This window comes from Merops nubicus, unplaced genomic scaffold (genome assembly GCF_000691845.1).
Source record: "Merops nubicus isolate BGI_N331 unplaced genomic scaffold, ASM69184v1 scaffold12191, whole genome shotgun sequence".
Lineage (NCBI taxonomy): Eukaryota > Metazoa > Chordata > Aves > Coraciiformes > Meropidae > Merops > Merops nubicus.
The window spans coordinates 27954-38987 of NW_008587673.1; the positions used below are offsets into that span (position 1 = coordinate 27954).

The following is an 11034-nucleotide window of genomic DNA, read 5'->3' on the forward strand; positions in this document are numbered from 1 at the left end:
CCTCGAGTTGCACTTTTGGAACCGAGGTGTCTAGTTCTGTGTTGAAATGCCACTGCTGATGTCAGACTCGGAGAGAGATGGGCATCCCTAGGACCCTGCAGCTGCTGGTTTCTCACTTCTAGAAATGTCTTGAAGGCTGAGTGTGTTTTAGAGAAATCACTTGAATATTGTCTACCCTGCATACTTCTCTTTCATTTTTTAAGAAAGGGGGGAAACAAAGGAGAGATGGGCCTGGGGTTAAAGCCTGAAGCTTGGAGGTAGCTACAAAGAGTCCACCTGGCCCTCTGCTCCTCTCAGTTATGGCCTCAGCTGGGCCAGTGCTGACTTGCACTGGCATAGAGAGGCTTAAACACCTAAAAATGAAAACACTATTTGCTCTTGCCTCAGCTTTCCTATGCACGTAGTGGACATTAGGATCAATTTTATACTCTGTTGAAGTACTTGAATAGGAGGCACTAGCTCACTTGTGTCAAGATTTGACTATGGCCTTTGCCCATAGTCACCTGCAAAGAGCTGGTGTGAGTTGCTTAGCACCACACAGAAATTAGAGCTTTGTTTTTCTGCATAATGTGTGATTCCTTGCATTCCTGAGCTGCTTAGTATAAAAATTAACAAAACGGACAAATGAAGCAGCATGTGGAGGAGATCAGAATGGGCCTCTGCTGATTCCTCAGCATAAACCAGCTCATCAGCCTTTGAAACCTGCTGCTAAAGTCTTCCCTGTAGAAGGACCTGTAGCAGAAGCTTTAGAGATAGCAAGGGAAAGTTATCAGCTTAGAAACTCCCATCGGCAGAAAAAGAGCAACACCAGGACCTTATCACAGGTGAGGGGATATATTTGTATGTGTGATGGCTACAGCTCTTCTGCCTGTAAACTCTCAGACACAAGGTTGTACGTGAAGCTGAGCGTGAAACTAGCTTTCCAGAGTGTACAACCTGGATTTTATTAATTAATATTTTGGGGGAGAAAAGCCATGGCTATTGCACATACAGTAAAACATAAGCCGGTGTTTTCATTTTGTTTATTTTGTACATTGCTACAGCCATTTACAAGGGGCTTTTTAAGTGATGCAGACTATTTTGTTTTCTTCTCCTTGTCTATGCTGTGGAGTTTAATACCACCTTTTTCTTCAGTTCATGTGCAGCACTGTGGATCTTGCCAGCTGCATGGCTGCAGAATACAACATCACCCCTGACCAGGTGGATATATGCCTTATCAGCAACCTAACTTCCAACTACAGCCTGGGCACCTTGCAGGGATTCTGTGACAGTCCTTTGCCCAACTGCAACTTTCCAGAGGTACTGCTTGAAAAAAAATGGGTTGCAGAGATTGATCTGAGAAGGGGCTATAAAACCCCTGGGATAAATCTCAATCTGTCTGATTTACAGGACTAACACAGGCTACTACGCACAAACTTAAGTGTCTGAAGTTGTTATCATGAGTCCACATTAATGTTTAAGTTCCTTCAGGGCTGCATAATCAGTAGGCTTTTATAACTGTTGGATCCTGCCTCTAGCAGAAGTGGCCTTACCCCATAAAGTCTTTAATCGCATGCAAGTAATTTCAAAGGAGTTTGTGGGTGCTCAGTGTTACTTGAAAATCAGCTCACTAGAAATCAATGTCTAGTCACTGATTTAACCCTTCTCTCCATTGTTTTATGCACTGATGAAAAACTTTGTTTATATATTCTTTCAGTAGGTATAGCAGGTTCTGGCTTCAGGCAGGTTAGCAGCCCTGATAGTGATCTGCTTCAATTGCAAATGCAAATCCCACCTTTTTGAAACAACTCATGTAAAAAAAAAAAAATAAAAAAAACCCAAACAAACATGAAAATGCTTCTAATGGGGGGAAAAAAAAAAAAAGTTTAGACAAAAAAAAGGGTTTGGTTTGGTTTTTTTGCATAGCTCTTCTAGCTATTCAAGACCTTTCTCTGAGTTTTTAGGTTTCAGCTATTACATGTGTTCTCTACTGGAAATTGAAAAGGAAAAAAAATCTGTCTAGCATGGGGCCAGAAATTATATCAAGATCATCTGGGTTTATGGGAACCTAATAGATTTATGGCTGATGTATTATCATCCAGATGTCCAAGGTGCTACTGAAAGCCCTGGTATCCCACTGAACCTATTTCCATTTAGCCTAACAGGAATATGGCTCCTATCCTGTTCAGTGAGGTTTTTGAGACTACCATTACTGTCACCTTCAACCCTGCAAAGGCTTTTAGTATGTCCACAGAAAGCAAAAACTCAGGAGCAGAATTGGGTACAATGGAGAAATACAAACAGTCTGTGCCCATCCTGAGGTTGACGGGAGTGCTGGTTCAGGACGGAGGGATTTTAAGCAGTGAGGAAGAACCATTTTGTATGCTGGGGATGCTATGGCAGCCTTGAGCCAGGTCCTGCTGGTCAGTGTGCTAAGAATTGAGGAATCCTGCCCCTGCACTCTGCTAGGATGCTGGATCTGGTACAGGCATTGACAGTTGTTCCTAGTGTGCTTTCAGGAGATGCTGGGATCCTACCCCTCAGCCACAGGGAACATTTACCCATTTTCTAGAGATTGAAGAGTCAAGTTACAAGACATACAAGTTATTTTTTCTAATGCAATATATCAATGATGAACTATTAATAAATGAGCTCAGAACATAAGTGTATTTCTACTTCAACTGGGACTTGCTTTTAAATGAGCGGATAGGTTGCCTCAGGCATCTAATATAGGGATTTTTTTTTTGCCAGAAATAGGCCTGTCCAAACAGAGTGGAAGCTTAAAACTTCACAGATTTCATAGCAGGAAGGTGACGAGGTGGATAATGTGCCTCTCTTCAGTTTATATCCCTGCTAGCTTTCCTGGGAGCCACAAATGGCACCTGCAGCCTGCAATGGCATTTGAAAGCACTGGGCTAAAACAGTGTGCTAAACATCCAGCTCTCAGGTTGGCAGAAGTGGTTGCCCCAGCACCCAGGTGTGGCAGAGGGCTCCACTACCTCACAGGCACACACTTCTGCAACTGCTGGCAGGAAAACTGATCATGGTGTTGGGCAATGGTAGAAGTTTGTCCAGGCTGTATCTTGCTGATGAACTCAGTGTGTCACATCAGCAGAAGCAATACATCCGACTGGCCTCAGTCTGGCCTGGTGGTGTGAACTGCTAAAGCCCTTGGTCCTGTGCATTGTGCAGGTAGGTGAATTTGAGTCCACAATTTTACCTTAAAGCATGAAGTATTCCAGCACAACTGGATGATGCTTTCTGCTGATTCAGTAACTGTGTCCAGGGCAGACCTACATTACAGCCCTGTGCCTCTTGAGTGTAAGGCAAATAATGCCTGATGAAGAATGCAGGAGGTTTTCTTTCCATCAGTTGTGTTTTAATGCTTAAATCTCCTGTAATGTGGGATAATCCCACAGGCAGTCCCAGGTTTACATGTTTGGTCAGCTCAACCATGTAACTCCCAATCCCTTTCTATCCCTCAGTTTAGCTTCCTTTGTTTTCAGTTTTGATTTATCCAGCTGACATTCATCTCTCTTATGTTTGTTTGTTTTTTTTTTTTTCCCTTTTTGTCTTTATACAGTACTTTACCTACAGTGTCTTATTGAGTCTCCTGGCCTGCTCTGTGTTCCTTCAGATCAGCTGCATTGGAAAACTGATCCTTATGTTAATCATTGAATTTATATATGTTCTCGTTGTGGAAGTGCCAGGGGTCAACCTTTTTGACAATGCAGATCTCCTGGTTACAGCTAACACCTAGTAAGTGCCTTTCACTTCTGAAATCTTCACTAATTTCTTTCACCCCATGATTTCAGTGTGGCATTAGGTGGACAAGAGAGCCGAGGCTGTGGAGCAAGCAAGGGAAGTGCATGATGCCAGAGAAGGAATGGCTGTAAACTGCAGGCTTTGTCATGCTGCTCTCCACCTCTGAAGAGCAGGAGAACACAGTTCTCTTTAAGGTCTTTTTAATGTGGAACTTGACTAATGAGCTATCTATTAATAATGAAATTTAACTGGATTCAGAATGGATCTGTATTTCTTTTTATTCCAGAAATGGGAAGTTTTAGTCATTCTCACTTCTTCTGGTATTACACTCCCAATATAGAAATGTCATTTTTCAAATAAGAAAAAAGAAGCCTCCAGCAGACTTGAGCTGGCTCAAGGATGTGATAATGAACCACTGAGATGTTCAGACATCAGGCTGGGTTGTCGGAATGGTGGTGGTTGATGTTTGGCTAGTGATCTCCTGACAGTTGCTGTTGAGGACTTGTCTGCATTTGAAAAGCTTGTATCACAGCAGGTCTCACCACAATTCCCAGCAGAAGGGCCTGGGCTAAGTGGGACCAGACAGTTCCCTCGGACCTACAAACAGTAGTTTGTCATCACCAAGTCACATATGGTGGCAGCCTCCTTCAAGTGACATGGTTACCCCTCACCTGAAGGTTATGCCAGGGAGAGAAATTTGGCAAGTCTGCAAACCCACCCTCCTCCACAAGTTTCATTTCTTACTGGGAGCTGTGTTGTTTTGTTAACTATTTGTTTTGATTATTTCCCCTTTTAGGCAATGGTTGTACTTGAATGTGAGTCAATTAGAGCATGATGGTGTCTAAAGGTGAACATGATGTTAGGATGTATAATAAGGAGAGCTGCCTGTAAGATATGAGTAGACCATTACTCTGCTGAGGAGTGGGAAGCTTTAACCTGGAATATGTTTTCTAGATTGGGGCAAGAAGGCAGTTCACAATAATGGAGAAGCCAGAACAGCAAAACCCAATGAGAAATCTAGAAAGCACCAATTTAGGTGAAACATTTGTCAAGGATGATAGCTGTAGTTGCTCCTATCTTGGACAGAAGAGTAGCTGAGAAGATTCCCATTGTCCTTCCCAGTGCCCTCTTACATGTTATAAAATAGCTTGTGTAGTTGCTCAGATTTCTTGATGGTCATTAACCCCTTCAGGCCAGATGCACCTGATTACTTCTGTCCTCCACATAAATATTCCATTATTTTAGCATTCCTGTGTTCCCAGCAGTAATTAATGGAGGTGTGGCTTTTACTGCAGTTTGGAGTAATCAGTTAAAGTATTTTAACTCAGAGGAATGAAGTTGTGTAGGAAGCTCCATGCAGCTTTTTGTGGAGGTATGGGGAGAATGAGGTTTCCTTCCTTTTTTATTTTGCAGATGTTATGTATTCCAACAGTGGAAGCTATTTAGCATTTTCTAACACAATTAGAGAAAGAAAAGCATTTTATATCCCAAATATCATTTCATTCTTGTAATTCAAGCACTAAGCCAAATTACAGCACTTAGAAGTGTAATTTATGTCACTTCACAATCAAAATGTCAGTAATAAAGTGGAGAAGGTTAGCATGTTTTCCCAGAAATAGCTTTTTGTGATGCTGTATTATCTCTCACTAAATGGTATCTGTGTTGTCCAGAGAGCTCCATGGACAGCTATTTCTTGTCTCAGGGTCTGGCAATCCATTTGTGTGTTGTGGGAAATGGGAGCTCAGCATGTAGCACATAGTTCAGGGATGTACCTTATTGTCCAGCTGATATTAAAAAAAAAAAAAACAACGTGACCTAATACCACTTTAATTGGATGCCTGTTGCAGCTCCATAATTAGTGTCTGCTCTGCAGCCATTATGTCTCTGATTAGGTACTCTGACTAATTAGAAGTGATGCAGATGTCACTTCACACTTCTGTGTACAAACCAGCCCAGCATGCAGGCAACTGAAAGGCTGATTACAGCACGTTGGGAGATGCTAGACTTGACTGCAGTGGCACACCAGCATGGTGACACATGGAGAATAACTGGATGCACAGAGCTACTATCATATTACCTTTCCCCTATGCAGAAGGTGAAACTAATGCATTAATTTTAAAGATGTGATGGACCGGTGTGATCTTCTAAGTGGAGCTGCTGCAAAGGGGAGCCCAAAGAGCTTTACCCAGTGATTTCACCATCAAGCCCATCAATCCTGTTTGAGGTGTGGTTTTAGAGTGTTGTCCTTGGCATCGTGGCTGTGAGAATGGAGGAGCTCCTGTCCTATGGGAGCTGTCCCCAAAATCAACCACCTTTCCTGCTAAAAATGTGCACTTAATTTGAGCAGGAGTGTATTTAGCAAGCTTCTCTCTGTGTTTCCTTCCAGTAATTAAAAAGCCATCTGCTACTGGAAGTGTCTGTCCCACGGGGGAGCAACCTACCAATGTAACACCATTATTGCTTGCACTGGGCTTTTTCATGTATCCGAAGTGTCAATGTGAGTGCTGGGGTTGCTCCATTACAGAGTCTCTGTTGTTGCCGCTAAGGTTTTCTGGCGAGCGCAGCACCCACAGTGAGCTGTAGCCCCAGTACAGACGTGCCATGCTCCCACCATAAGAGAGTGACAGTGGGGAGCAGCCAGTCATCCTGGGACAGGTAGTGATTTAGGGGAGTAGGGGAATCATGCTGCATGTGGGCAAGCGTCTCCAGCTAGGTCCAGCCTTTAGTGTGGGAGTCACTGTCTCCAGGATTCCCAAAGCAGCTCCACATCTCAGCACACATGTTCATGATGGAGCTGGCCAAGAGCCACGCAATAGATGTGCAAGACAGTGATGGGTTGCAAAATCCATGTCAGAGAAAATTCCATGCTCAGAGCTGCAGAAAATGTCTTGGAACAGACAAGGTTAGAAAGTCACTATGTTTTTGTTTTTTGATTTTATGCCCAGTTAGGCTCCCTTGGCTATTTCAATTTTGATGATTTGTTTCTCTGATTCTGTAGCGAGATTCCCTCCAGCCTCAGAAAACTGTGGCCTGAAGCTCTCAAGACAGCTGTGAGATTCTTAGGCTAAAGATGTGTCACATTAGTACCATGCAAAGCTGTAATTGCATCAATGACACTACAGTAATTTTACCACTGATATCTTTCTTTCAATTTAAATGTTTTTTTGAAAGATTCATGTATGTGGTTCTCAGCCACCTAATACTCCACCCACACTTGAGAAGAAACCCAGCAGCATTAAACAATCAATCAGTCAGAAACTCAGACAGCTACTATCTACCAGAAAGCTCCTTCCCATCCTTTCACTGTAAGAAAAGTACACCCTCCATCTTCTCCAGGACTTCACACTTGGGAGTATTGTGAGTAGTAACAGGAATCCCCATGAGGGTTTTCTTCAGTGTGCACGGTACTTGTAGCCAGGCACAACACTGGAGAGGAGCAACGTGCAGAAGCAGGGAGTAGTGCTGGAGTTAAAGGAATTCAGCACATCTCCATGCTACAATAAATGGGGAAGAGAGGAGCTATGCCTCACAAGATATATAGCCCAAAGCTTCCTTCTTTAGATCAAATTTTCCAGCCTGACCTAATGAAATAGTGACAGATGCACAAGCATTTGCTGAGCATCCCACATTGACATTAAACCCCCAAATGATTCTGTCTCTTGATGCTTCTTAGGTATTTTAACCACATTAACCATGTTGCACCATTACTCTGTATTTTAGCATGTAGCTCAGACAACCTTTTTCCTCCTTTCCCCCATCTTTTTGTAGTTCTCCGATTTAAAAGAGCTATAGCCCCACACAGTGTTAGAGGTGCCACATTGCAGAGGTGCTGTCGAATGATGTGCAGGAGGATGAGTGCTGGAGAGATCCAAACTCTACTAACCTTTTGTTTGTGGCTTTTTTTTTTTCAGCGTCTCTGCGAATGCAACGTTATCATGGTGAGTCACTCGGGCATGAAGTATTTTTATGGGTTGTTGTTGGTAGGCATTTTCTGTTCACAAGGTGCAATATCAGCATAGGGACTCACTGGCAGTGTCTGGTATTTGATGATGCACCGCTGCGAGCTGGAGCAACACGGTGCCAAGACCTCAGTGCACTGAGCGTGGCCCTTTTGTATGTACAGCTACTCTCAGAGCAGCCTCTCTTCTGTGGGACGACTGTCAGCTTGCCTTACAGAGCCTCTCATAGAGCTTACTTGTGATTACAAGTCAAAGATATTATCAAAATAATATTTTCATGCTGTGTAACTAATTCAGATTTAATCAGTTTTATTTGCTTGCTTGTCAGAAGGGATGGGAATGTTTCTTGGTGCTCTTTTCATCTTATGGAGTACTTGCAAAACAAAGGCCATTAAAAAGTAACTAATTAGGGGAGCAGTAAGTGTAGAACAGTTCCAGACCTGGGAGGCTGGGGAAGCCAGTGTGGGAGATGCAGTGAATACAGTCTGAAGAGCTGTCAGCATTTCGGGTTTGCCAAGCATAGTGGTGGCTGAGCACATATGGCTGTTCTCAAAAAAAAAAAAAAAAAAAAAAGGCTTTTCTATTGATGTTAACCCTTTTTATGAAGTTAGATTAGATTTCCTATTTCAAAGTCCTGCTTTAGAAACCAGCACCTATGAGCCAAAGTCCTCAGCTGTTTGTAGTTGATGTTTGTCCCTTTACCACCATGTGCTTTGAGGGGAAGGAAAAAGCCTTGTCTTCAGAGGCTGGTTAGTCTTAAGGTGGAAACTGTGGAACACAGCTAAGCTGTTTTCTTCCATGCTGAGACTGTGGAATTCTTCTCTTTCATTGGTTGCAGCTCTCCACCAATGACACGAGTCGCGCTGAAGATTGTGACCCCTGTCATCATCTCTGTCTTTGTCCTGGCACTGTACTTGCATGCCCAGCAAGTGGAATCCACTGCACGGCTTGATTTCCTCTGGAAACTCCAGGTTAGTGGGGTTTGCTGAGTTGGAGGAATACACATAGTCACTGGTGTTAATATAAAACTGCTGAGCTAGTCACTGTCGAGTTGAGGAGTGTTATAAAGTGCCTTTGAATTTAATCTGATAGTTGCATATAAGTGGCATGCTAGTAATGCTCTGCTCTTCTTTGGTACTTTCCATATTCCTCCTGGCTCTTTACTTTAACCCCATGTTTCTTTGTAAATGGACTTTGGATGGTCCCCACAGTAAAGGGTTATAGATCTGAAGATCAAGACTGATTAATTTGGGCAACTGAGACTGTCACTCTTGCAGGAATCTGTAGTATAGCACAACTTGTAAATCTAAGAAGCTCATATTCACTGCTGAATTGTTTCCCAGAGTTCAGTGAGCTTTCATTTACTGTGCTTAGGGGTGTGAAAGATTTACATTTGTATCTTCATTCACTTTCTTGTTAAGCTGTGGGAAGTGGCTTGATACCCTTGGATAGCCAATGGATAACCTTGGATATCCTTGTATAACCAATACACTACAGATAACACCACACTGTGCTCCTATCCCTGGGTTCAGTGTTGATGTTTTCACTACTTGTGCCCACGAGTGATGTTGGGTTATTGTATATGGTTCTCAAACAAGCAGGACAGGTCTCAGCTCTGCCCAAGACTCATAGCTGGGGGACCACAGGACTGCAGATTTCAAAAGGGTTTTTTACCCTTTGGATGGCAGGACATCATTTTGATAATAAGTCTCAGTGGTTTGAGTCAGAGGCACTGAGGAAAGACCAATTAATTGAAGCTCCTTGAGAACTAGATAAACATTTCTTCTGTTTCTGTCCTCCCTGCAAGTTCATTGTCAGCTTTTTGTTCCCTCTCCAGAGCAGTTGGCAAAAGAGTAAGTACATCACTGTCTCTCCCTCCTAAACTAGGCCACTGAGGAGAAAGAAGAGATGGAGGAGCTGCAGGCCTATAACAGACGCCTCCTCCACAACATCCTGCCCAAGGACGTGGCAGCCCATTTCCTGGCCCAGGAGCGGCGGAACGACGAGCTGTACTACCAGTCCTGTGAGTGCGTGGCTGTCATGTTCGCCTCCATTAGCAACTTCTCCGAGTTCTACGTGGAGCTGGAGGCCAACAACGAGGGCGTGGAGTGTCTGAGACTGCTCAACGAGATCATTGCTGATTTTGATGAAGTAAGTCACAGAAAATCTGGAGGGACAGAGCGAATCAGATTATTAAGTTTAGATGGGCTTTGATGAACTCCTGCAGGAAGGTGGCTTATTGAATCCTGGTGCCATGGTTCATTTCTCCTTGCTCTAGGAGTTTGTTTGTTTGTTTGTTTGTTTGTTTTCTTTCACATTAATATCTCTTCTATTCCCTTGTTGCTCCTCCAAGTATCTAATCCCCTTTCTTTCTGTACTTGGAGTGGTGGAGGCTCTGTCCAGTACTTTGTAGTGCTTGCAGCAAGGGAGGACGAGTGGCAAGGACATTACCAGCATGTACGTGTTCATCAAGGCTCATTTGCTTGTTTTGCTCTTGTGAAACAGATAATAAGTGAAGACCAGTTTCGGCAGCTGGAGAAGATCAAGACCATTGGCAGTACGTACATGGCTGCGTCGGGCCTCAACGATTCCACTTACGACAAGGAAGGGAAAACACATATCAAAGCTCTGGCTGATTTTGCCATGAGGTTAATGGACCAAATGAAATACATTAATGAACATTCATTCAACAACTTCCAGATGAAGATAGGTAAATGTCACTGTATCTACAGGATTAAGTCTAGGTAGTGGTCATTCCGAGCTGGGGATTTTATGGACAGTAAAAGCCATAGATGTTACCTTAGCTGTACGGTTAATTGTCTTGTGTCTGGTGACTGCTTTTGCCTCTCTGAACCATCAGAGCAGTTTTGTTAGGGTAGCAGCATTATTATTGAAGCTTCCTGGAGAATTAGGAGCAGTTGGACAACCAGTCTTGGCACAGAGAAGCTCCTACCACAACATGATCTCACATGGTGACTGATTCTCTCCTGTGATGTGCTCCCTGGCTCTCCCATTCTTGGACATTAAGTTGTCTTTCAAGTCAGGGAATAAAAGGAGACAGAAAAGTCCAAAGGAGAAGAAATGTGAGGATGAAGTGTGGTATTTGTTCTGGACAGCAGCTGGGCTGCTGCTTCACAGAATGCTCAGTCCTGCAGCAGCTGTGTGCTGACTTCCAAGTGAGTGGTTTGCTTGGCAGCCAGCTAGCAAATAAACCTTATCCTGTTATCTGGTATTGGAAAGTAGCACTGGATTGAGCAGATCCAGCCTGCGTTGCCAGTCAGACAAGTATAATGGATCAGAGAAGCCAACTTTTCTTTGAAAGTTTATTTCA

The 11034-nt window shown here is 43.3% G+C and overlaps 1 protein-coding gene across 1 annotated transcript in view; it reads left to right on the forward strand.

Moving 5' to 3' along the window:
• Positions 1-11034, forward strand: part of ADCY5 (adenylate cyclase 5) — a gene marked incomplete at its 5' end in the record, with an annotated part of 29149 nt that overhangs the window by 16250 nt on the left and 1865 nt on the right. Inside the window, 6 exons of the mRNA XM_008949013.1 lie at positions 1135-1299; positions 3563-3738; positions 7656-7682; positions 8542-8674; positions 9591-9854; positions 10209-10413. Of these exons, the coding sequence (XP_008947261.1) occupies positions 1135-1299; positions 3563-3738; positions 7656-7682; positions 8542-8674; positions 9591-9854; positions 10209-10413 (970 nt within the window). The remainder of the gene's footprint in view (positions 1-1134; positions 1300-3562; positions 3739-7655; positions 7683-8541; positions 8675-9590; positions 9855-10208; positions 10414-11034) is intronic.